Source organism: Hypomesus transpacificus, chromosome 7, assembly GCF_021917145.1.
Source record: "Hypomesus transpacificus isolate Combined female chromosome 7, fHypTra1, whole genome shotgun sequence".
Lineage (NCBI taxonomy): Eukaryota > Metazoa > Chordata > Actinopteri > Osmeriformes > Osmeridae > Hypomesus > Hypomesus transpacificus.
Genome location: NC_061066.1, coordinates 5,484,620 through 5,512,466, shown reverse-complemented (window position 1 = coordinate 5,512,466; position 27,847 = coordinate 5,484,620). Strand labels below are relative to the sequence as shown.

The window sequence follows — 27,847 nt, the reverse complement described above, 5'->3', positions numbered from 1 at the left end:
TGGGCCACCGCGACCCAAACCCGGATTAAGCGGATGAAAATGATGGATGGAAAATAAAAAGTAAAACATGAAATTCCAAACTAACTTTTGCACTAGTTCTCTATATTACCCATGGTTAATCCAATGATGTCGTGGCAGTCCGAAGGACTGAATTAGCGGTAGTTGTGTGCAAAATAGAGCTAACCAAAATGCTACATTTATGAGGATTTGTAACTTGAAAACTATTGAAATGTAGCCAAAAGACTTGTGATTGGATGCATCGGCAATATTGTTAATCGTTCTAGGGGATTTTATGGATATGCTGACGAAACCATAATGACTGCCTCTCTATAATTTAGTGAAACCTGGTAGACACAAAGGTGCATAAGTTAGGAATGTTATCGATTTGTCCTTCAGGAAAAAGGGGGCTTAGTGAATGGAAGTGTTTGACTTGTAAGTGGGGGTGATTGTCTGTCAAGTGTACTCCTAGGATTCCACTTTGGGGAGACGTTCCCTTAATGAGACACAAAGGGTCCCCCAGGCCAATTTGGGACTGGTTGCCTACCAGTTGTCTAGAGCAGGAAAAATTATAATGTTGTCTCACCGACTGTTCTTTTGGAGAGAGTGCATTCCTTCTGGACTGTGAGTTTTAGTACTGTGTGTCTTCACAATGAAAATACCCACTTCCCTTCCTCAAGTGGATAATTTTCTATTTTTTAAGGAAGCATTTGAGTCGACAATGTATTGAAAACATACATTATCAACTAACAAAGTTTTTAATAATCAAAGGAATCATCGACACACACTCTCTCTCTAATGCACACACAAATATATACACACACACACACTTATAACAACATATTTTTGTGGATACTGATATCCTCGTTGTGTCCTCAGTGACAGAGAAGACACTGCATACGGAAAGCATTCACAGCGCTTCAGTTTTTCCACATTTTGTTATTTTACAACCTTATCCAAAATTGATTTAATTAATTTGTTTCCCTTAAAATTCTACACACAAGAGACATTCAAAAGATTTAGATACGGAGGAATTTAAGTTATGAGGGCTGCTGTGTAAATAAGTGGCTGAACCCACATTAAACAGACTGGGTAGAGGTAGTAATGCCCCAAAGCATGAAACTGGCCTTCAAAGTCTGTCTTGTTTGACTTTGACTTTAACACTGACCTATGACCCTACCCTATCCTACCTCCCACAAACACACACTTTCCGACCCCCTCTCTTCTCAGTTATCTCGGTAATACTCAGCTTATGATTTGAATGTACTATTATGTAGGTATGTATGTGCTCTCTCTCCATCTAACACTCTTTCTCTGTGCTCCTCAGATGGAATGAACTGCATGAACAAGGATCATGGCTGCGCCCACATCTGCAGAGAGACCCCCAAGGGGGGTGTGGCATGCGAGTGCAGGCCTGGCTTTGAGCTGGCCAAAAACCTCAGAGACTGTACACGTATGTACCCTTCCCAGAGAACCCCACACTAAGCACACACTCCCCAGTTTGATTTATCAGTGAGTATTGGACAAAGGTACCAGTCTGGTCCTCCCCTCCAGAGCTGAGATCCAAATCCTTGGCTTTGGAGTGTTCCCTGGTCTGGAAGGGAAGGTGATGGGTTATGGTTACTCTGGGAGAGGTCCCCAGGGCCTCCTAAAACACAAATCATGCGGCTTGTTGAGACAGCTAGAGGCTAGGACGAGAGACAAAGCCAGGGTAAACTAACAACTATTGTAGGCTTTAGAGCCAAATATAAAGGAGTATCCATTTTCACAACAGAAATGAAGGAGTATCAGTTAGGCTTGGTCTATGTGAACACTTGCTCCATGAGATTTTTGTCCAAGTCTTCAACCTAAACTGCATTTGATATGCAATTTTCCAACCCAAAGCCCTTGTTTATTCTTTTTTTTATTATGAGCAGAAACTTTTTTTCATACTTAAAGGATGTTTTAAAACAAATGTATTAATTGTATTCATTCCTCACCCTGAACGCCTCAAACCATGGAATTTCAATCGGTGTAGGGTTCCGAAGGGGGAAATAAAACTGTTTTATTAGTTTACATTTGCATTTAGCACAGGCTCTTATCCAGAGCAACTTACAGTAAGTACAGGGAGTCAAGTCAAGTAGGGTGAAGTGCCTTGCCCAGGGACACAATGTAATTTTGGCACAGCCGGGGATCAAACCAGCAACCTTCTGATTAGTAGCCTGATTTCTTAACCGCTCAGCCATCTGACTTTTTTTTGGCAAACACATTTTGTCCTTCTTAGACTGTAACATTGTGAAATCCTTAAAGCTGTTAAATGTGTCCCTCTATGGATTGAAAGGATTTGCTAGTTACTACATCACCCGAGAGGTTCATTTGTGGTAAATGTTTGCTAGCAAAGTGTTTACATGGGTGGGGTTGGGGGAAAGGGGGTTTAAGGTGGAATGGGGAGTTGGGGGGAAAGGGTTTGGGTTTAGGTGCAGCTGTAAACACACGATGAAGAGACTCTAGCTATAGCTCCTTGGTGGCTAGCAAACTGACTAGTAAAAGGGCTAACGAACAAGCTAGAAAATAGGTGTAAGGCAGATTTTCTGTGTACATGTACAGCCTAAGTATCTGTAAGGTCAAGAGGTCCTGCAGCAAGGCCTCTCTCTGAGCAGAATATAGCACACAGCCCAGACAGTTAGGAGACTGTGAGGCAAATTATGTACGAACTTGGACTTGAACGTAATTAACGACCATCTCAGCTGCTGACTACCCTAGTGTATCAATAGGCCAGCGGTGGAAGGGCTGTGTGATTTTATAATCTACCGTCTTGTTTAAAGAGGGACAGGACCAGCTATGTCCGTCTCCAGATGAAACACACACCTCTCCAGACTCCCCTCGCCTCCTCCCTCGCTTTCTCTACATTCTGAGGACATGCTCATAAACGTCAAAGAATGGCACGTTAACAAATTTCAGTTGTCCTGATTAAACTCCCGCAGACAGACTGCATAGGAGCTTCCCCACTCTCTCTCTCCAACCGCCCTCACTTTTGTTCTCTCGCTCTCTCAAATCTCTCTTTTCTACTTACCTTTCTCTCCGTCTATCTCCGTTTCTGCTCTCTTTTTCTCTTCCTCACTCCTTCCCTCTGTCCCAGGGCCAGCTCAGTGTCTGGTGAAGCCATTTCACCAGATGTTGTCATGTGTAGAAACAAAGTGAGCCCAGTCCAAGCCTAGTTCCAGTCAGCATGGCCTGCTGGCTACTTTATTACCCCACATTAGGGATGCCCCCTAGAGGCATCCTCTGTTATATTTGGGGGTGGGGGCTGCCACTTGATATCTGAGGTAGTGGCAGACAGTGAATTCCTTTCTGCTTAGCCTTCTGAAAACAGCATTCCAAGTGATTTGTGTATTTGAGGCCTAGAATGTGGGTGTGTATGTGGGCAGTGTGTGTGTGTCGGTGGGGTGGTCATGTATAGTAACCCTCCCTCGTTGTCCTCATATGTTTCCAGTGACGTGCAACTATGGAAACGGGGGATGTCAGCACACGTGTGATGAAACGGATGTTGGGCCGGTATGTGGCTGTCATCAGAAGTACGCCCTGCACTCAGACAGCAAGACCTGCGTTGGTGAGTGACAACTAAACACTTATACACCCACTGCTTTCCTGGTCAGGTTGAATGCCCCCGATGTATATGATATTCTTTATATTCACATTATACTCTTTGGATTCACAACAACACAATGAATGTATTGGGATTCACATGAACGTTCGCTCACATACACATGGATTACAAACTTTTGGACTGGAGCTATTGATAAAACCTCCAGTACAGTCGTTAATTTGACCCTCTGTTTAACAGTACCATCATGAGACAAGGCAAACAGGCAGACAATTGTAGAGCTTTCTGTTTGTGTCTGTGTATGTGTGAGAGGAAAAGAGAGAGGAACCGTGACAGAGTTGTTCTTCTCCTCCAGCAGTCTTTCTCTCCCCTGCCCTGGCCCCAGCTTATTTAAACACACAAAGGGAGAGAGATATAGATGGAGATGGAAAGTAATTGAGCTGCTGACACACACACAGAAAAAGAGAGAGTGCAAGAAAGACCATTGGAGAGAATTAAATTTAGTGGGAAGAACAGACAAGAATAATACCATTCCAATATTACCAAAACAATGTGCATTGTTTCTTGACACACATAGCAATACACATTTTTGCCAGATCGTTCACACAGTGTACATATTTTATGGGACAAAACTGACTGGGTATAAACACTGGATTAAGTAGTTCTTGCAATGACATGTCAATATATATTGTGTCATTATTTAATATAATTATATGTATAATACAACCTCATAACTCTCTGTCTCTGTCACACACACTTCAATACTCCAATAAGTGTCAGACTACTTTTTGGAGTGGTGGCGTGTTATGGCCCAGGGATGAGGTTCAGTATTATGTGAGAGCATTAGTGAGATCCGAAGGGTGGTGGAAAAATTAACAAGATGTCGGGCCCAAAGTCCATGCAGCCTTTTGCCAAATGGGAAACTTTAACACATGCCTTTCAATAGAGCTTTAATGTCCTCAGGCGATGGGTCCATATGCAGAGAACAAAAATCACTACCAATCAGGACCCAGTTCTATTTCCACAATGTTCTACACTAAGAAGTTTTGTGTATGTGTGCTTCAGTGTTTGTGTATCCCTTTTAAGTGAAAGAGAATTACAGACTTATCTGCAACCCCATGCCGACAAGTTTGTCACACTGGGAAGCAAATTGGAAGCCAAACGAGGGCAGACAAATATGCAGTTATCATCAGCATGTGAATTTTTATCCCTTTTTTCATTTATTTATTTGTCTATATGTTTCAGCCTGCCATTCATCATTTTGTCATCCAAGAATGTTCCAGATAGTTCCAGTTTTTGCGAGGAGAGAAGGATGACTCCCAGCTAGAGGTCAGTTAGTCAGTAATTCAGTCAGTCTACCAGTCAGCCAATTAGTCTATCAACCAGTTATTTAGCCAGACAGTTAGTCAACAAACAGGCAGTCAACCAGCCAGTCAGTCTGGCCGTTAGGTTACCTGTCCTATTGACAGCCTGGTCAGATATTCTCATGCAAGTGAAAGCCACTGACAGGCAGAAGGGACAGACATTACAGATGAATCATCATGTGCACACAAGCCAACGAGGAGGTGGCCACCGGCACAGTCAAAAGGAACACCAGCGTGCAAACGTGCTACATGCTCACAGTCAGGCTAAGGTCGCACACAGCACAGGTGTGCTACTCCAATAACACTGAGGGCCTCATGTACTAACGCTTTTGCGCCCACTTCAGGCGTATTTGTTTCGCAATGTGCGCGTAAAATCATGGCGAGGTGTGTACAAACATGCCGCACTGAGGTAATAGCGCAGACTGCCTGTCGCGGGAACTAAAAATGGCAAATTGCGCTTTTCCGTGTCATGCAAATACATTCACGGTAAGGTCAGGGGAAAGTGGGAGTCTACCATAAAGAGATGGGAGGGGATGCGTAAAGTGCGCCTAATTTTGTACATACACATATGTAAATATGTGCGGTATGTACAAAAACTGCCTGTGAAAGCGCACCTCTATTTTGCGGTGAAAATTCTCCGCCTGTTAAAAGCAGGCGTAAACCAGGATGCGCATATGCCTGGATAATTTCAAACAGTCATCGCTGTTTTGACTTAGGTGGCTGATCCATGATAGAAAGAGAAGAAGGAGGCCCATTCAATTGCGTGTTTAAATGCTCGCAATGTACGGTATAGTGGGCGGAGAAAGGTGCTGTTTACCCGATGACATGCAGGTTTGTAAATACGACATAAACTGAAGTATCACAGCATGCGCTTTCTGCGTGTTGGCCATGGCGCTAATAACATTAAGTTTACAAATGTACGTACATGAGGCCCTCAGTCTATCTAATCTAGCTCTGAAGTTGTACATGCGGTGGTGCGCTTTTGTAACCACAACAGAGTTGTTACACACTTCTTTTGAATGAATTACAGGTACACACACATTCTGAGATACACTTGTTTTTTAATTCCCATGTGCTGTCCTTCCCGCTGTGCTGGAACACTGGAGACCTCTCTCTCTCGTCTGCCCCTCTCTCTCGTCTGCCTATCTAAACCTTTTGTCTCCTTTTTCTCTCTTGTTCTCTCTCTCCTGTGGACTGTATTCCTGCTGTATTAGAACACTGGAGACTCTCTCTCTAATCTCCGTCTCCTATCAATAGAAAATAGTAATGTCACAATAATCAGCAGAAATTTTCTCTAACAGGTCTGCCTTCAGTTGTGCTCCTAACTCTTTGCCTTCCAGCCAATCCAGAAAATGAGAACGAACTCGATGACTAAGAAGAGGACAGCTCCATGTAGAGTGAAAGCAAACGTGAACCCTCCTCTCCTCTCTATCCCCTTCTGTCTCGTCACTCTCTCCCTTCCTCTCTCTTTCTCTGGTAGATAGAAGAGAAGGCCTATATTTTTCCAAGTCTCCTAAATGTCGTCCCAACCATCTTTGACTGGCTTCTCCTTTTCTTCCATCCTCCCCCTTCTTCCTTCTCTATTCCTCCTCCTACTTTCTGGTGATAGTTACTGATTGCCTGTCTTGTCTTGAGCATCCATGTTCAAAATTGTGTTCCTAAACAAAAGTTTAAGAGTTATTTGAGGTGCATCAATAGTTGTATGTGAGGGAAAGAGAAAAGGGAGAAACAAAAATGTTCACGATGAGTCAGTGTGGGTGTTGGGCGGGCTGAGGGCGCAGGGTAGGAACAGACATCTCAATTGCAGCCTGATCTGACATAGAGCTCCCAACAACCTCCCCTACTCCAGCTCTTCCCTTCCTTGCCGAAAAGAAAAAACGATACTGCCACAGAAAAAAAACGTTTTTGTGCAACCCCTCCAGATCACAAAAAAACTAGAAACAAAACAATCAACATCTTGAAACCACACAAACCTGGCCGTCACCTCTCACCCCCGCACGAGCACAAAATTCCTGCCTATCATCTGATCCACCTCAACAATCCATCCCTTTCTCCATAACTGCCCAGCCCAGAGACAACTGATGTGTAGCCCAGGCCCTACCCCGAATATTCAATAAAAATCAATTGCCTGTTTCGTGGCCCCCTCCCCACCGCTGAAGCATGCCTTTTTCTCTAATGCGTCTGCTGTTAATCCTCATCAAATCTTTGTCGCTAATCAAAAGTCTTCTGTCTGTCTCCATCTGGCCGGCTGCATGGTAGAGTCTGCTCTGCGTGCATTTTTCATTGTTACCGTTTTGAATTTATACCTGTGAATTCAAGTCTACATTAATTGCAACCTCTGTCTTTCTGCTCAATATAGTGTTGTCGACACGTATATCAGTAATAGTGTTTTATAGATCAATTTCCTTACCCCATCCTTTCCATATGTAAGTTGTCCTCCAGTCCTTTATGGTCCTGGAGACCCTCCCCCCCTTCCTGACCTAGTCTTACTCAACATCCCCCCCGTAGACATGCACTTAATCTCTCCTCTCTCTCCTGTAGGGCTGCAACAAACGATTATTTTGATAATCGACTAATCTAACGATTATTAGATCGATTAGTCGACTAATAATAACATTTTTCATTGATTAATCAGAAAGTTTTGATTGATTATTCAGCTTTTGCAATAAAAAAAAAATTGAGTTATTGTTATTCTAACTAATAAATCAAACCAAGAAATCACTTCAGCTTTTGAAAAAAAAAAAAATGTATTGCACTTTGAGCCAACTGAACAGGCTATTACATCTCTTTTCGTCCAATTGTGTCCAACTTAAAAAAAAAAGCTCTATAAGCATTGTTTCAGTCATGTTGCTTTAAAGTATATAAAAGATAAATAAACAAAAATACGTCAGTTGTATACAGACAAAAAAAAGTAGGAATGTAAACAAATCTCTTGTAAGACAACAGGGTTCTGTTCAATGAAAAACAGTGAGTAACAGTATCATTTCTGGACTGGCTTTTTGTTTGTGTCATTACAATGGTCGTATAGACCAATTATTTGTTTGTAAACATTCGGGATTGCACGAGCAATGTGGTTGCAGAAAACCGGGATAGGATAGCATTTTAAATGGCAAAAGGACCACACAGAATATACAAATAGTTAGATTTAAAAATACCAAAAAGGTCGAGGAGGACAGCCTTTAAGAGAGAAAGCGATTACCCATTGATCTGTCGCATCAGAATTTTTATTTGGGTCACGAAAGTCTTGAAATCTGAGTGAGAACGTCGCCCGGAACAGACCGCATAGTCGAGCGGCAACCATGTCTTCACGTCATGTCACAAAGTTCAGAATGGTACAGTTTTACAGTCAATTCTACATCTAAAAAGTCGAGCAGGTCAGCTTTCAAGAGATATGGGAATTCTGCTCTTAGCCAGCTGGTCCGATAATTTTTCTGATTTGTTTAAACTGGCAATCTGAGTGAGAATGCGTCCCCGTTACACTGTTTTGACATTAACCTCAGTCAGACTCGCTCACTGGCAGTGTGCACAATGTTGTATTTCACTCCATTCTACAACAGAAACGTCAGGGAGGACTGCCTAATGTAGATACGAGCCTGATGAAGATAGCCAGCATCTCGGATTTCTTTAACCGAGCCTGTTTCATTCGTCATTTGCCTGAGAAGGCAAGTTTTGCCCGATCACTTAGTCAGGCTTTTTAAGGGTATCGGGGTCAAGTGACTTTTGTGCATAGACAAGTGAAATGTAAATGTATTTGTCCAAAGGCCAAGAGCCTCAAAAAGTTGATATCAAGCCCTGCAATCCAGTGGCCAGAGATATACGATGACCTGATCGACACTCCAAGTGTAATAGACCGGGGAGAAGTTCGTCTTTTGCAACCGACATGCGCAGTTGAGCCTGCTTGACAGTTGTGTGATGTAGGGTGATAATTGGTCTATACACTGAACTGTCTAACTGCAGTCTGTGGACATGTTGCTACGGTGTTAGTATCCGTGAAATACTACATAATTCGTTATTATCAACTGGTGTAGCTATCTAGCCATCCAGCTTGAGCACGCTCACCTCCTGCCGTTTCCATCTCCTCTCGTGCGGGGATGCTTTCGTTTTAAATGTTCATGCATACACGTTGTGCTACCATGGAAAACAAGTTCCGCCTTGCACACATTACATATTACAGTATTTTTAGTTGGATCTTTGGTGAAACTTTCCCACACAATACTTGCTGCATTAGTCTAGCGCTACAGCGCCGCACTGGTCAAATCACGTTATTGCAGGCACTTAAAATAGGTCCTATGAGATCAAACGATTTGTCGACAACAGAAATATTTGTCAACAATTTTTTTATCATCGACGTTGTCGATAACGTCGACTAATCGTTGCAGCTCACTCTCCTGCTCTCTCTCCCTCTCTTTATCTCTAGCAAACACTTAAGTATACTGAGTTCCTTCTATTCTAGCTTGCAGACAGACATGGGCTCAAGCATACATGCAGATGAAGACTCACACACACACAACCCTCAACCGTTAGCCAAGGATCAGAAAGCCTCTTTTCGTCCGTGAGGGTACTTCAGTAAGTCCTCTGCTTTGTCCACCAATCCTCAACAAACAAACTGCCTCAGAGAGAGGCTGGTGGGGTTCAGGTGGGAGATGGGTTGGGGGGTAGAGGGGTGGTTGAAATGGGCCAAACGAGGGTGATGGAAAAAAAATTATTAATACCCCCGACCCCCTGCCGCTCCTTACGAGGAATCTGTACATCAAACACGATTCTAGGCCCCATTGTACTGAGTGGCAGTGCCCTACCCCTGCTCCCCCCATTCATAGAAGTATTCTCATTCAGAGCTTACTCACCCCCCTCCCCTGTCTGTCCCAGGGAAAGACACCCTATCTTCCCAGATATCCAGACTCCAGACCTCCTACCGCTCCTCCCTCCTTACCCCCCTCTTCTCACACTCTGCCCATGCTACCGCTGCCCAACAGCTGTGAATCTGCATGCCACTCTAACTGTCCCCCCCCACCCCGACCTTCTCCAAACCTTCCCCCTGCGCGCCTTCGGCTTGGGAAAGTGTTTTCCAGTGTTGACTGTTACAGACAGTTGATGTGTTCCATAGACAAACAGGCAACCAGCACTGCCCCCAGAATACCTCCTCTATTCTGCATGCCCTCTCAATCGCTGCTTCTCTTCACCCTTCTGTTCTCATCCTCATCCACTCTCTCTCTCTTGTCCTACCCACACCACATCCCACCCAACCGCCACCTCACTCCTCCAACTTACCCCTTCTTCACCCTGTACCTTAGTACCAACACACCTCTCTACCCTGCCCCCTTTACACCACACCTCCACCACAAACTGCTACTCTACATCCTCCACACCACACCTTACCCCCACCACACCCCTCTGCCTTACACCCTCTACATCACACCCTACTCCCACCACACCCCTCTGTCCTACACCCTCTACACCACACCTTACCCCCACCACACCCCTCCACACTAACCCGACCATACACCTCCGCCCTACCACCTTCACACCCCACTCTACCCCCTCCACCCTATCCACTTTACATTCCTGCACCCTCCACCCACCAAACCCCTCACATCCATCCACACCCTCAACCCTACCCCCTCCACACTCATTCACAGTACCTCTTGCACACTCCACCCTGTCCCCTCCACCCAACCCCCTTCACATTCCTCCATTCTACACCCACCACACCCATTCACCCTCTCTTTCACACCCCACCCTACCTCTTCCACACACACCCTACTCACATCACACCCCTCCACCCAACCCCCTTCCACATTTCTGCAGCTTGTCTTAAACTCTTTTTGCTCATCTTCTGTCCTCCTCCTATTCCTCTTTCTCCCCTGTCCTGTACTCTTGTCCTGTTGTGAGGGAATCATTGCTGACACTGTGTGGCAATTTGGTATGGAAGACAGAAACAGCACCGGTGGCAACAAACAACGAACTTCTAAACTCCCCACTCCCCACCACGACTAATTATCATAATTGTGTATTGAATAATTTCGTTTTTTAATCCCCCCCCGACCTCCACCATCCACAATCCTCATCCACAGCTAAAGACTGACACCGATTTTTAACAACAACTTTTGCTTTGGGATTCAGGGTTCTTCAATTTGTTTTTTGGGTTGGGGGAGATTAACATGCTAACAGGGATTTAGACGCTTCTTCATGGCTTCTTGCTTCTTGGCTTTGGTTTTTACTCATACGCCAAGAGGTGTGGGCAGGGGCCTGAGGCCGGGCGATTGGACATTGGGCTTCTCATTAACCTTACTGCTCACTGTTTGTCCCCTTGTCACTTGTGTTTTAGAGAGAGATGAGGCTGCAATTGAGAGCTCTGAGTTCAATGCCACGTCAGTAGCTGATGTGGACAAGCGGGTGAAACGGCGGCTACTTATGGGTAACTCTTTTCTTCCTCTTTCTATGTGTTGCCATGGCGCTTGTGCTTGTATCCCCCCTTTCCTCTCTCTTTTTTGATATAGTTTTATTTAGTCTTTTTAAATGTACACGTTTTTTTGTAAAACCATTTTTTATGAATGATCCATTTGATTTAATATTTCTTACCAACATGGTCAACCCCTAAGCTTATCGTTTTTATATAGGCTAAAATATAGTGAAAATACAATCTGAAACTGATTGCTGCACTCCTTCCAGCTCTCTCCCCTTACCTAAAGTATGTCTCGTTCTCTAGGTTTCTACTAAGAACTAACAGTTGGTTTCCCATTTAGATAAGGCTTCAAAGATGGACAGACACTCCTTAAACACATTTTAAATGAAATAGGGGACAAGGTCAAGGAACTTGAATGACTTGATGACACAAATTACTATTTGGTGTAAACATTTATAGTGCACGTCCACTCCATATATACTACCATATTTTTCGGGAATAAAAGCCGCGGCTTGTACCCCGATTTTACAGTTTTCTTGTGGTTGTATGGATTATATTTTGAAGTGGTTTATAGCCCGGTTTTCGAACAAAAAAGTGTCTTTGTCCCAAGATCTCTACAGACCGTGCAGCTAATTTAATGCTTAACACTTGAACGGGGGCTTACTTGAAAGAGGAATGATTTACTGTGTTGTCTCAGTTGCACTATCAGAAATACAGTGACTTGCTGAAATAGGCAAATGGTTAGTAGAACATAACATTTCATAATCATTTCTGTAAATCAAACAGCTGCAAGACCCAGCTAGCAAAAAGAGGACACTTCGGGGAGGGGGGGGGGGGGGTTAGTAGCATGCCGCAATTGCAATTGCAATTGCAATCGCATCGCCGAGGAAAAATCCCGGACGATTTTGGAATCCCTGCCAGACGCATTTTTTAGGTCTCGAAAAGAGGACATGTTTGGCTACAAGAGGAAGTCTGGTCACCCTACTGTAAGATTGCCTATACTCTTGCATTGCTTGGCAATTTGATATCATTGTTCCCGTATCAAGTACGGCATATATTCCAGTGCGGTTTATACTCCGATTTACAAACACAAAGCTCCCTTTCTGGTGGGGTGCGGTTTATAGAAAATGCTGCTTATTTTCCGAAAAATACAATTATGCTGATCCATCCAAAATGTTTCAATGTACTCTGAGAAATTACAACATGACATTGATGTAAAAGCATCTGGTACATCTTAAGCATTTGTTTGTAATTCTGACAATGCTAATACACTTTCTTTCTAACCCTAACCCTTGAATAAATAGTGATCTGAATATAACTAAATGTTGAACATGCAGTCATTGCATGAGGGATTCTGTCTGGCTTACCTTACTTCCCTTCCATTCAAACCCAAACCTTTCTTTAAAAGTCTCCAGGTTTACCCTACAAGAGGAGGAAATCCAGATCTGTTCTATATTTTGCTGTGATTAGGGCAATTGTTCAAGGGGACAACCAGTATTTGTTGTCCAGACCTTCATAGTGAAGTATTTTATGTTTTTGTTCAATAAAATCTCCAGTCAGGTGGACGCAGGTGAAGTCAAAAAGCATGCCTATGTTATTAGAGAAAACTGTAGTTTTTGGAGAAGTGTTTTGTTGCTGCCTCGTGAAGAATCTTGACCATTCTCAAATCTTGCTCAGTCTCAAATCTTCCTTCTAACGTTTTTTTATGGAATAGGGACCCAAGTCTTTCAATCCTGTTTTCCTCCCTCTTCCATTGTCTCTCATTTGTGTGTCCTTGCCTGACCTCAACTGTGTCTCCCTGGAGTCTATCTCAGTGAGAAACATATCATCATAATAACATCTTATCAAAACCGCTGTATGCCATGCAGGAGGAGACATAGCCGCGGGAAAATATTTTATCAAGGGGGTGCTGGGGGGGGGGCTTAATGTTGCGGGGCGGCAGGGACGTACTGGGAGTAAAAATAGGCCCTGGACGTGATCCAGACTGGCCCACCAGAACTGGCCCCCATATACGCCACCACAGCCAACCTGCTAATGCAAGCATATTCAGTGTTCGATGTGATGCAAGTTTGGGAGTTCTATCCTTAATGCGAGCGCGCATAGCGCGTGAGCCAAAACATTTTGGCCTTTATTTGAGCGCAAAATAGTTGAGCTTTATGTAATATAAACATAACCGTTTTTCAATTTGTAAAACCTTGTCTAGTGAAGGTGATTTCTTTGTCTCTTAATTTTTCATCCCCACCCTACGTTTCTTAGCCTGGTTTTCTCCCGGTGCTCCCGATGGCCAGTCCGCTACTGCGGAGCTGTGCCACGGTGGTGGATTTTTAAGTCATATCAATTTAAATGCTTGTGCTGTCAGGGGGTGCTGCAGCACCCTCAGCACCCCTAGTTCCCGCGGCCATGGGAAGAGAAGCATTTTTTTGCTCCAATTACCTGAAGAGTTAATAGTATAATTTACAAAGACCCTTCCATCAACAGACAGCAAGTCATTTGAACGGGTCAAAGAATTAAACCATTACTCTTACACTTGCTGTGCACTATGTCTCTGAGTAACCACTAACCAGACTAACCACTGAAATCATACTAAAACCATCCGCACACCCCTTTTAAAGCTGGGAGCCTAAAACAGCCCTATTCTGCTGGGTCTCATCCACCGCTCCTCTTCTATTTATTCCATTAGTTTACTTTGTAGTTAACAGGCTTAGTTATAGCAGAGAATGTCTAATATGGGAGAACTGCCACTCTCGGGAAACTTCCAGCTTCTGAACTGGTTGCAGTTCCACTCTAGTTCCATATATGGTGCACACAGGCGAGTGCAGAATGAATGGAGGTCTATGGAGCTATACCCCTCAAAATCCACTTTTCTCAGGATATACATTTTTGTCTAGTAATTTGAATGTTGAATTCGAAAGGGTAGGCAAAAAAAATACACACTGCTAGGTGTTAGATTTTTTTTAAAGTCGCCTTTTTGTTCTAAAAAGCCTTTTCAAATGTCAATGACGTCATACACATTGTACGGCCAGAGATAATGCTTTCTGGCAAACTCTGTAAGTTCCTTTTTTCTCTCGATGCATCGACAACACAGCTGACAGGTTAGGCTCTCCCTGTCAATACACGTGCTAGAAAGAGTTTTGGTTTGCTAATGTTGTTGCTAATGTTGCTAATGCTCTGACATTCTGGTACCGCTTCGGATGCCATCAAGCGGGATCTCTGGTTGTAACCAGTCCCTCACTAACCATTCAGCATTCATGAGCAGAATGCTAGTGTGTTATGGGCAACAACGACTCACCCTGTAAGAAATCGAAAGGACATAAGTACTCGCTCATTCAACTTTTGACCTATAATCCATGTTGAATTTGCAAAAACTACAATCAAATCTGAGATTACTCAATGACAATCAGGCGAAAGAGAATAATTTAGCTCCATAGAAAGCTCCCATTTATTTTGCACTTACCCGCGATCACCCCCAGTGGAACTCTGGTGGAACTGCAACCAAATTCGGTACAATGGGGCATATAGGGAGTGGACAGGCTCTCCGTAGACGAGGTCTGGTTAAAGCTACAGACTCTGTGACAGGCTCAGTGACAGATTCAGTAACAGGCTCAGTAACAGTAACATGTATTTTCCGTAACAGTAATAGGCTCAATAACAGACCCAGTAACAGGCTCAAAAACAGGCTCAGAAATAGGTTAAGTAACAAACTCAGTAACTGGCTCAGTAATACCCTCAGTACCAGACTCAGTAACAAGCTAAGTAACAGGCTCAGTAACAGACTCAGGTACAGACTCAGGTACAGTAACAGGCTTGTTATATACTCATATACTCATATACCCGTATACTAACAACGGCGCAGTTTACGCTAGGTCTGTTTTCGGTCATAGCTTAATTAGCGCACCCTATAAAAGAGCAAACAATGTGTCTGTCATGGATCTTCCTACGGGAAAAAGAAAGCACAAGCTTAAATTTAGCGACATGCATGAAGTAACAGCAAACCTGAACATATTACAGGGCAAATCATTTACATGTAATCATTTAGCAGACACTTTTATCCAAAGCCACTTCCAAGAGAGAGCTCTACAAAAGTGCATAGGTCAATGATTATAAACAACGAGATATCCCCCAAAACATGAAGCATACGAACATGAAGAACATCCACACCCTCGGAAAAAAATTGGCCTATGCCTTCCCCTTGCTCGGATCACTGCTGCCATTGAATAAGGTACATTTGTACACACAGGAAAACATGCTCCTGGTTTACACCTGCATTTGAGGGGCAGATAATTTCCCCCGCAGAATAGAGGCACGATCTTACTGGCAGTCTTTGTAAATACTGCAGAATATATAATTAGGCGCACTTTACGCGTATCCTCCCACCTTTTTGGGTGGAACTCCCACTTTCCCCACGACCCTCCCACTTTCCCCATGACCCTCCCACAAACGCATATTGAAAGCGCAACTTGCCTGTTCTCGCTCATGTGGCAGGAAGTCTGCGATTTTATCCAGATGTGCCCTGTTTGTAAATAGCCTGCATCGGTTAAGTCAGTCTTTGTGAACAATTAATGCCTGGAAACAGGCGCAAAGGCCTAGATAAATGAGGCCCTCAATTCTTAATCCATATTAATCTATGTATGTATGTTACAAGATCCAGCTAGTCCCTCAGTCAACTAGTGTACACTTTTTTACAACTGTATTGTACCATTTATTTTTTAACCATTATTTATGAATTTTATCCCATTGAGGGAAAAAAAACTATTTAGCAAGGGAATCTTCTGTACACTTTTTACTACAGTTATGTAGAGTACAGGACTGTATTTGTGTGTGTGTGTGTTTGTTTGGCAAGTCCTCTCCTTACAGGTGCTGATCTCACCCCAACAGGTGTCCACTTTTGGCCAGTGAAGCAGAAGGGGGGGGGGGGTTATGTAGGTAATAAATGTAATCCTCCTCCTTTCTCCTCAACCTGTTATCAGTTCCTATTATTTTTTTCTTTGATCTAAATTTCCATAATTGACTTACTTCCATTTCTTTCTCTCTCTCTTACTTCAACCCTGCCTGACCCAGACTCTGTTCCTCTCAGACAAGGTTCCTGTGATGCTCCTCATCTCACACAATTAACTCCATGTTTGCTGCTGTGTACGTTCCCATCACACATGTCAGTGTTGAGTACAGTGTACCATGATGTGTGTGGGTGTTTAATCCACTCCCTTTGAATGCAAAGCTTGGCAGATGTCAGAGTACCGTGTCTGTGTATGTCTATCTTTCTGTAGGTGTGTGTTTGTGTGTCTATCCTTCGGCATGTATGTGTTTGTGTGTGTCAGTCTTTTTGTATGTGTGTGTGTGTACAAGATGTATGTATTTGTGTGCCCGTGTTGTGGCTCACCACACTCAGGCCTCAGGGTAGGGTGGTTCTCCTGCAGCAGTCTTCTGCCATGGCAGGAGCAGCAGCCTCGTGTTATATTTGACACTGCACTCCATGCTTCTCTGAGACACACACATGTGTACACACCACGCAGAAGTATAGACACACAGCGTTTGTTGTCTCCACGCTTCTGCTGCAGTTCACTCTGAAGACACGGTCCATTGGACAGCACCAGACCCAGGCTGATTAAGATAGTCAGGTGGCAATTGAATCTATCATGAAAAACATGAAAATACAATAGGAAAAGACAGAACGAGTGGTTAATATAGAAGGTTCATATTGATATTATTGATGATGTTCAGTCAATAGAAATGAAGGTATTGAGGGCTGAGTCCCAGCTTAACAAAGCCACCATGTGCAGGACATATGGGGGAAGGTGTGAAAGGCAAAGGTGGCAACGTACCTACCTCGCCTGAGGAGTCCAAATAAACCTGTCACCCAGGGAAAGATGTGGCCGACGGGAGAGAGTGACGGTCTGTATGTGTGTTTGTGTGAGTCAGAGCAGAATGCGTGATCTCCAGCTGGGGCCTTGCCTGACAGCTTATGTAGGTACCGCAGAGAGAAGGAGATTTTGTCAGCTGTGTCTTCTGCTCATGGGAGTGTGTATATGCTTGGCCAGATTTACGGTTGGAAGAGTGTGAGCTGATGTGTGTGTGGGGACCAGAATTCACCTCAAGAATCGTAAAACAAGGACAATTTGATATTGTGGGGACATTGTTGTGGTCCTCACAAGTTCAAGTGCTACTTTGAGGGGTTTTAGGGGGGTTAAGGTTAGAATTACATTAAGGGTTGGGGTTAGGAGCTAGGGATAGTTTTAGGTTGAGGAGCTATGGTTAGGGTTGAAGTTAGGATTTTGGGTTAAGGTTTAGGAAAAACTGGATTTTGAAATAGGACTGAATAGTGAGTCCCACAAGAATAGTAATACAAACTGTGTATGTTTGTAAACCCCTCGTTTATCTGTCTGTCTCTATAACATCTCTTCTTCCTAACTGTCAGAGCCACGGTGAAGTCTTAGAGGAAATAATGTGTTTATTTTGTGCATGTGATGAATGTGCATGCATATGTGTACTGGAAAGGCAGATATTTTTAGGGAGAACAGGGGGTGCTGCAGTTAGAGAGCAACTAAAACGACGAGTCAAGTCATTATTGTACACGAAGGTATTTTTCCTAAAACACACCTCTCTTCCAGGAAATACTGTGTTGAAATTGGTTTGGTCTAGTTTCAGAAGACGGAGTGAAAACTAGGGTACAATAATAGGTTATGTTACACTATACTGGGTCAAGTTATGGTTATGCGTTAGGTCAGTAATTGCTTTCTTGCTGAATTCTATACCACAGTGGTATAGATGGTCAATGATTTGGGCTGTCAAATATTTCTTAGGAGACAGAGTGAGGGTTTACCCTCACTACTCTGCCCAGTGTAGAGAGAGGTTCCTTGTCACGGACACACACACCAAAGAAGTGGTAGAAGGGATGAAGAGACGTAAATATGTGGGTGGGGCTGGAGGGGGCACAGGAGGGGTCTGCTGTGAAGAGGTGTGTGTGTGTGTGTGTATGGGGTGGGGGTAGTGGGGAGGTATGTCCACATCAATCAGTGTGTTTATGTGTCACGTTGGCATGCCTGGGTTCCTGTGCTTGGGCCTGGCCTAGGGGGCTAAAGCGTGGAGGAGGGGGGCGCAAGGCAGGACTGTACTCAAACAGGTCTAATGATAGGGCCCTCCAGGATCTCTATAAATCACCGTGATCCATTACCCCAGCCCTCATACACGCACACACACACACTTTGCAAAGCACATACATATTATACACATACACACATACATACATCGTGTACACGCGTTGTTGAGGCACAGTGAAAAGTAGGCAGCAGTCCATTGTCTTACCCTACAGCACTTATCAGATAAGTTCCCTGGAAGATGGAGTACCTCTCCTCTTCTTCCAAACTACTTCTATTGCCCTCATTTCTTCAGTCTAAGAACAAACATAACGTCTTTAGAATCTCATTAGATCCTCATTTTAATCATCTTAAGGTGAGCAATTATTAGATTGCAACCGCAATGTCGGTTTTTGGTTTGCTCACTAGCCTTTTTTTATCAACCAGGTGTCCATGCTGCATAGTAGGCCATCTGCACCATTTTACCCACCCTAACAGCAGGCCTGCTGCTAGGCTAGAATCTAGGGGTGTCAAACATACGGCCCGCGGGCCAAAACCGGCCCGCCAGATGGTTCAATCCGGCCCGTGAGACAACGTCCACATTTTTATAAAGGAACACATATTCAAAATGTGTCCAGCAGAGGTCACACTGCAGATCTGAACGTAAACAGCACGTGACAGCAACGCACCCGGAATAGGCGATGCAGCGGTGAAAGCTTCCTTAAGCTACCTTATTGCTAACGTACGGTGGCCCTGAAGTGCAAATCACACCCCCTAATATGAGTACATCCCCCATATGAAAACACTCCCCCCCAATACGAGTCAACTCCCACCAAATCGGATGACTTGTTCACCTCCCCCCAATACAAAAACACGCTCCCCCAAATGGAAAACAACATTACATTAACTCAAAAACACATTACATTAACTCTGAACGGAAAGGGTAGGTACTACACTTTAGCGCTGATTGGAAACATACATTAAAATACATTAAAATAAACAAGTTGTTTTAATCAAAGTGAAATGCCATTTATTCAGTTTCATAGGCCTATATGTTTTGTGCCTTTGTAGAATCACTGTGATCTGTGAGTTATAATGCACATATGTAGGCTAAATGATAAATTAAGGCATAATATTTAAAAAAAGGTAAAGATTTGGAGTTGACATTATTTATAGCTTATTTTGCTGTTATTTTACTGGCCCGGCCCACTTGAGATCAGATTGGGCTGTATGTGGCCCTTGAACCAAAATGAGTTTGACACCCCTGGGCTAGATGGTGTCCATGCCCCCCCCCAAAATCCCTGCTTGACGTAAACTTAAGGTTAAATTGAACCTTATAAGGATATAGTGTTATGTGTCAGGTTTCACCCCACTCAGCACTACTTGCAGTCTATTGGAGATCTTGGAGCCAGGCTTTACTATGGCAACAGTAGGCTGCGCAGGTGAGATTCAGTCACTGTTTGGAGGTGTTTGCTCAGGGATTAGTTAGGGCAATTTTCACAAGTCTGTGCAAAACTTATCAGTGCCACAAGCAAGAAAAATGTTATAAGGGGGGAGAAAAAAAACAGAGTTGCTGTTTCAAGCCCTACCCTTAATTTTTTCAGACTGCAGTTTTCTCTTTACTTACCCTAACCTTTCCATTATTGACCAAATGTTTTCTTGCCGTGTTTTGGAAATTTGGCTACATTTGCTGCTAAATCTATTGATCAAATCAGCCTAATTTGTTTATTTGTTTCATTTTTTTTATACATTTTGTCTGTGCATAGCCTGTGCAAAGTTGCTCAAATAATCCTCTATGTTTATATTCTGTCTTTAATTTATTATAACTGTATCTGGACTCTCTTTTTAAACAATCTGTCACTGTACAAGGATAGACAGAATTCCATGAGGCTTCTCATGGTGGTTTGAAAATGCTCCATACACACAGACATCCTCCTTGTGTGTGTGTGTTTTGTATTCCCTCTATGCATGTAGCCCTATCTCAACCCAACTCATCTCCCCTGCCTTTAGTCTCTTTCTTGGTTCAGGAAGTTCACACTGCTGCTTAGATTTGCATCACGTTAGTGGGTTAGCATCAATGTGTTAACGGGCCTCCCCTCCCCATCCCTACCTCATCCTGCCCCTCCCCCTCTTTTCCTGTCCATTGCTCGCTCTCCCTCTCCCGCCATCCCTTTACCTAGAAACCTGTGCGGTGAACAACGGCGGCTGCGACCGGACGTGTAAGGACACCGCCACAGGGGTGCGCTGTAGCTGCCCTGTCGGATTCACCCTGCAACCCGACGGCAAGACCTGCAAAGGTCAGTGACAGTGTGTTTATGTTTGGGTGGGTCAGTGTGTTTCATTTGCTGTTTGACAAAGCAGTCGTTGAAGGGTACAGTATTGGAGCTGAGACAGATGAAAGGACAGCACTGGATGGTGAACTGTTTGGGTTGTGATATATAGAGCTATTGTAGGGTCACACGGTCAGGGGCTGGTGCTCGTTGACAGAAGCATTTAACGGAGGTGGTCCGTTATCAGAGGCCGGAATAAAAGCCTTCTGAAAGATTGGAAGCCAAGGCAAACACCATGGCCCTCCTCACTTCCTCTGGCATGGGGAATGAGTGGTCTGTAGCAGTTGTTGTTGCTCTACCTTTCCGTTTCCAGCGTTCTTACTGGTGACGTCCGAGACTGTGGCTGTGCTGCCACCCCTGTAAACAAATTAGATTTGCCTGTGGCTTTGCTGTAAACAAATTCACGTGGTACTGAATCTCTCTCTTGTTTTGTATTTACCCATGCACTCATTGTTGTGTGTGTGTATGTGTGTGTGTGTGTGTGAGTGTGTGAATCTGGCGTCACAGTTGGAGAATGTGACATGTAGGTGTGTGAAATACTGTCTATGCCCAGCATGCAGATGGGGCATTGGCAAACTTTGAGCTGTTTGAACAGTGAGGCCCACACTGGTGCTCTGTCTCTCACTCAGACAAATACATGTGTGTATGCTTGCACATAAATGCAAGCATACCCACACACACACACACACACACTCAGAGATAGTGCCAACTGGCTACATGTTAGAGAAACACATTGCAGAGTCTCACACCGTATGTTCTGTATCTAACCAGACTATGTCTATAGTATAACTGAGTAGTAGCAATATACCAGAGTAGAAAAATGAATGTTAATGCATGTTATCCAAGCCCACTGGCTCTCCTGCTCTTGGCTGTCATTATGTTGCCTCAGACCTACTATCCATCTGTCCTATGTATATATCTGTCTGTCCATCAGTTCAATGGTAAGCTACCATTGCAGCTTGAAGGATTTCCACCCTCTCTGTCTGTCTGTCTGTCTGTATGTTGCTTTGTGGCCCATCTGACAGCCCCACATTTATGGTGCAGAATAATGAAAAAATCTTTGTGAAGGTGGAGAGAGGGTAGAACTGAATGGAGAAGATGGATAGGGCCACAGTCCGGTTGTGTCCGCCCAGATAATTTAGCTAAGGCAAGCCCATGGGGTCCATAAATCCCACCTGATGGGCCTGATGTGGGCCGAGGGACATCTATCACTCTCCATCACCTCGGTACCTTGGCAGGAAAACATACTGCCACACCATTTGCTACTGGTAGGCATGCACTCGCTCACAAAGACACACAAAGCACACATTCCTTTTTACATTCATTCATTACCACAGGTAGGCACACACACTCACAGATACTGTACACACAAACACACACACTGTAACTCCATTTCACAGTAGCTATTGGGACATGGTTGATTGTGGTGTATAGACTATCGGATCATAGATTTTTTGTGTTTAGTGGTTTTCTGAAACTAGTTGTTAGTGGGGAGGAAAGCGCTTCACTGTGAGGTGGTCTAATTTCTCTCTCCTGTGTGCGTGCACGTGTACGTGCGTGTGTGTTCAGCGCCCCGCCAGGTCCACAGGGACATGCTCCGTCTGGCCCCTCTAACATAATAATTTCAAAATAAACTATTTAGGACATGTTTAAATCCCCGGAGTCTGATAAACGCTCTTTCATCTGCTCTGACAGACGAGGCAGCTCTCGCTCTCTCCAATGACAGATGCACTGATGCAGGAGGTGTTTCACCACAAGGCTCTCGTGCGGGTGGAGAGAGAGAGGGGGGGAGTGATTGTGAACCGTTTCCAGATGTTTGATTAGAAGGTGCTTGTCGGGGGGTGGATGAGTTATGGGCGTGTTTTAACGTCTGTGTCGTTCGTATGTCTGAGATGGTTAACAATGGCGCAAGCAATATGTGTGCCTTTGTGCAGTGTTTGCTTGTGTCCGCGTGTGTGTGTGTTGTAGGTGCAGTGAGACAGAGCTGCTCAGCTGCACATTGCTTGTATGGGCACCTTAGACACGTCCTCACTGGCCTGCATTCCTCTCCCTGCGCACACAAACACACACATAAAAAAACACACACTAACAAACTCATAATCCAATCGAACGACCATGAAAATGTCATGACTTTGTCATGGAGTCCTTTTCCCAAAACACACACTGTGATCTCTTCAGAAAACCATGTGAATGCCATGGCAGGCTCTTCACATGACTCAGCATCTGGGCATCCCCATGGAAAAAATGAATAAATAATATAAAGAGAGTTGCTGCTCTAGGCTGAAACGCAACGGTTAGCGTCCTTGTTATGATCCGACAATAGAGCCCTTAGAGACAAAGCTAACAGAGGCGCGGGAGGATAACCCTCGAGTAAATACACGCTGGGCTCGGACATGACGTCTGGACACACTGGTGCACTAGGCAACCCCAGGGTTTGACCTCATACACCCAGAGTTCATAGGTCATGGGTCAAGATGCACTCCGATATTCTCAATAATCCTTGTTTGTTTAGAACACCGCTAAATAAACAACTACCTATGCTAAATAAATGCTCAACAGCGTTGGGTTGACCTAAGGCTGATGTTAATTGGTACCGTAACCCTAAATCTTTGAGAGACTCTTTACTACTTGAGTTCAACACAGTGCTCAGCTTACACAGAGTTGCATTTTTTAACACCAGTTCCAACATCTTCCCAACTACAAGGCAAACAGACAGAAATTTATTTAGTAACAGGAACGGACAGCAGGCAAATAAAAAAGGTGATGGCAAGCAGACTGACAGACGGCTAAGTTGACAGGCAGACAAACTGTCAGTCAGGCAGGCACACTAACAGGCTGGGAATCAGACAGTCAGGCAAATAAGTACACAGATAGAAGGACAGTCAAACTGTGGACTGGACTGGACAGGACTGTTGGGCTAACAGTAAGTCAGGCAGCCAGACAGACAGGTGGGCAGGAAAGCAGGCAAGCAGACAGGCAGCAGTAATACCATGCAATGGCCAGGCAAAGGCATAGGAAATTCAGCCTTAGGATGGGGTTATTGATCGCAGCGAGAGAAGAGTATTGATCAGGCACTGTTACATATCTGTCAGGGATTGTGTGTGTGTGTGTTTGTTTGTGTGTGTAATAGACAGACAGACAGGACAAATGAGAAAGCATACTACAGGAGAGAGAGAGAAACTGGACAGGGAATTGGATAACTGTCCCGACCACTGCCCAAAGCAGCATCAGAATCAGAATCAGCTTTATTTGCCAAGTAAGTTTGCACAAACAAGGAATTTACTATGGCAGCAAGGTGCATGTGGTAAACAGTTTTAAATATAAAATGTAGAAAATATAAAATGTACAAAACATTTTCAACAGGATCTAAATAATTCTAACCACTAATTTACAAAGTAAAAAATGTAATGTAAGATATAAAGAGTGCAATGTGATTGGTGCATTGTGCAATGTGTATCCACGAGGTGTCTCCACTCTAGATGATTCTCGCAGAAAAACACAGAGAAACTTTCTTGTTTTCTCATGAGCTGCACCTCTTCAACCCATCCATCCATCCCTCTTTAGCTGACTCTCTTGGCCAGTTCCCTGAACGAGCCCTCTTTCTTTTGACCTCTTTTGCCTATTTTTTGTTTCTTGTCAGGCTAAAAAACATTCCTTAGTAACACTCAACACTTCTCCTTCCCTCTCTTAGTCTTGTCTGCCTCTATCGTTTAAACACACACACAGAGACAGTGCTTTATCATTTCAAGATGTGTGGACATTTTAAAGTATTTATTTAAGCTCAAAGCTTGTTTAAGGGCTATTAAAGGTAATTATATACAGAGTTATTAGGCGCAGGCATCCCCAGTGGCCAGTAAACCTGGTGTGATGTGGTGACTGTGCCAGTGGTCACGGCTGCCAGACTGTCTTTTTCTCTCTATCTCTGTCTCTCTTCCTCCCCCATTTCTCTCTCCTTCTCACCCACTTTCTCTCTCTCTCTCTCTTTTTTTCCGTCTCTGCTGGCATTTATAACATACTGGATACAGTTTTTCTCAATTGCTAAAACACTAAAACACATTGGCAGAACAAAGTTCTCAGTTGCCTGAACTCATGTAGCTAATTGTGCAGTTTTTTGTCAATACCTTAAACCATTTCACATGGTAAAACACAATTTCCAGATATCACTTAGACTTTTCAGCAAAACTCTAATCACATTCTCATTCTCAAAACACATTCTGCACTCTGATGCACATGTCATCCATACTGGTGAACACAAATGGCAACAATCAAATACAAATAGAGAAAACATGTCATTGACAAAACACAACCACACAAAATTGATTTCACTTGTTACAAATAATGTGACACAAGCAATATAAGCCAGTTCAGAGAGCAAACAGGTTGTTGAAGGTGGGAAAATATTGCTTGTGATGTCGACGAAGTGCTCTGGCCTAACCCAGCCCAAAGACAAGAAGAAGCACATTGATCACATGTTTACGCCTTAGATTTGTGTCCCTTTTAGTATTGTATAATGTAGTACAGTGCATTGTAGGCTGTATACTGTACAATGAACAAATTGTATGGCCCTGAACATTGTGCTTTCCATTTGTTGCAGTAACAGTACTGACTGCTCAATAGATTTTGACTGGTTCCAGGTTCATATCAACAAAGAACAAGAGTGAGTTGTGAGATGCAGGGTGCAGTACTGTAGGGGTACAGGAGGAGAAAGAACCAAAAAATGTGCTAAGAGCAAAGCAGAGTAGTAATTTCTGATCAATTTTGAGCTACTATGATAGAACATGTTTTCGTTCATCAAAAGACAATGACGGATAAATATGACATTTGTTTTGAGATATAAAATGTACTCCCTAAGAACTATATGTTTTGAACAATGTGTTTTAAATTGTTTGGTGTATTGTTTACTGACTGCTTGATAGTGTATATCATTTTGATCACTTTGTTTTTGAGAGCACTGTTTGATTTAGAGCACAGGTAAAACAGTTTTGAGGCGAAAGTTAAATTTTGCAAGAAGATTCAGAGGTTTTGAAAATCATGCTTGAAGATGAGGTTTAGTGTTTACTGTTTTGAAAAAATGGGTAACTTTTTCAAGAAATGTGTTCAAGCAATCATGAAAAACTGTAGCAATTGTGAAAATATTTCTTGGATACTGTGGGGAATTACTTGTGTGTCTTTGTATGTGTGAGAGAGTTTGTGTGCAGACAAAGATGCATGTGCGTGTGTGAACCTGGCGGTAGTGTCAGGGACATCCATCCTGTCCTGAAAGATAAAAGATCAGGGCTCCAGCCCGAACTGAAAAGACAGAAGTGACTGATCCGACATCCCTTAGGGGGAGAACAGAGCCACAGAGTGACTGTAGAGAAAGTGAGACAGAGACAGATAGACAGAGGCAGAAAGGGAGGGCCAAGTAGGGCAAACAAATTGTACAAAGAGTAAGAGAACCTACGTGACAGAGAAAGTTAAACCTTAAATGATGTAATAGGTTCAAGGAGTTCCAGTCCTCACCTATCCTCTTCCATCCCCCTTACAAATCCATTCTCCACTATGCTCTGATAGGAGGAAATCCCTTTTAACCCATCCAGATGGAGACCAAACCCCCCTGCGAGCCACTGACAAGGCAGGAGATGCAGAAAGAGGACATATTTACTACTGTACCTCTCCCAGTAAAACTGTAGGGAGAGACAGGCCAAGTCATTGCTTTGTTTTCACGAAATAATACCTCTCAGCATTGATGCAGGAGAGAGAGAGAGAGTGGGTGCCAGAGAGAAGGTGGTAGAGAGAGAAGGAGGAAGGCATAGGGAGAAAGAAAGAACCCAATAGGGACAACCCTAGTTTTAAACTGTGGAAAAACAAAACACTCAAGATGTCTCCTCCTCTCGTTTAATGTCACGCCATCTTCGTTTTCTGCTCTCAACTAATCTCACTTGGCTTGGATGGAGGATTGGTCTGGCAGACTCACTTAAGCCGAGGTTAAAAGCAAGCTTTTCACTCTCTGACTGTCCTCCCTTCTTTCTCCCCATCTCTCCTCTCACTTATTTTGTTTTTCCTCCTCCACCTCTTCCTTTCTTGTCTGTCCTCTTCACTTTCCCTATGTCTTTCCTGTATTTGTCCTGGCATTTACTCACACCCCCACTTCCGTTCCCTTCTTAAGTTTTTTCATCCTTTCACTCACAACCCTTCTTTCCTTTTCTTAGGGTTAGGGTTAGGCTTATATCTCTCTTTGACCCCAACACCTCCCCCCTTTTATCCTCTCCCTCCTCTCCTCTTCTATTTGTTCTCCTCTCCCTCACCCTTCCTCCCTCTCCTAGAGTCTAAGCGGTCTCATGCCTGACTTACTTCCACGGTCAAAGGTTTAGACTCTAATCCCCAGCCATTTTCATCACTTTGAGCACCAATCAAAAAGGGTTTAGCCTGTGTAATCTGCCATGCTATTGTCCTCTTCCTCTTCCTCCTTACCTCTCTCTGTTCTCATACTCGGGGTGAGGGAGGGTGCTAGCATGAAGGCTAGGTTTGGCATTGGCACCGCTGCCCACATCAGCCCTGCGGGAAATCCCTGTAACTTATTATTGCTGATGGGCTTGTCTGTGGACACCTGGAGTTAGAGCTCATGTTTCATCTGCTCTGGATCTCCCGGGCTGGGGCGGTCCAGACAGATTTCTCTCTCTCTCTCTCTATCTCTCTCTCTCTCTCTGTCTCGATGCTTCTCTGGCTGAGTCCCTGAGTGGTGTACCTTCTCTCAGGTATATGTACTGTAGCTACGCTAAGCTCCCTTGGTTCCAGGAAGAAAAGGGTGTGTCACAAGTTTAGACAGTGATAACCCCTGCAGAATAAGCCCTTTACCGTAGCAGACAACTGCATGCTCACACCAGAGTAATGTTTTCAGCGGCAGACCAAAGAAGGGGAGGGAAGATAAAAACACACATGTGAGAGGGAGCACAGAATGACACAGATGGTATGATATTCATCCAAAATCCAATCAGACTGGAGATTGAATGGAAGCAGTCCAGTCCAATACAGTCCAGTACAGTACAGTATTAGTATAGTATAGTACAGTACAGTATCGTGTAGTATAATATAGTAGAGTTTAATGCAGTACGGTATTA

The 27,847-nt window shown here is 43.8% G+C and overlaps 1 protein-coding gene across 3 annotated transcripts in view; it reads left to right on the top strand.

The window, feature by feature from the left end:
* Positions 1 to 27,847, top strand: part of scube1 (signal peptide, CUB domain, EGF-like 1) — a 324,611-nt gene that overhangs the window by 278,338 nt on the left and 18,426 nt on the right. For 2 of the 3 annotated variants that reach the window (XM_047022447.1, XM_047022445.1), the window contains exons 5-8: positions 1,325 to 1,450; positions 3,470 to 3,586; positions 11,270 to 11,359; positions 20,598 to 20,714. In XM_047022447.1, coding sequence (XP_046878403.1) covers positions 1,325 to 1,450; positions 3,470 to 3,586; positions 11,270 to 11,359; positions 20,598 to 20,714 — 450 coding nt within the window. The remainder of the gene's footprint in view (positions 1 to 1,324; positions 1,451 to 3,469; positions 3,587 to 11,269; positions 11,360 to 20,597; positions 20,715 to 27,847) is intronic. The other variant, XM_047022448.1, reaches the window with a different exon arrangement.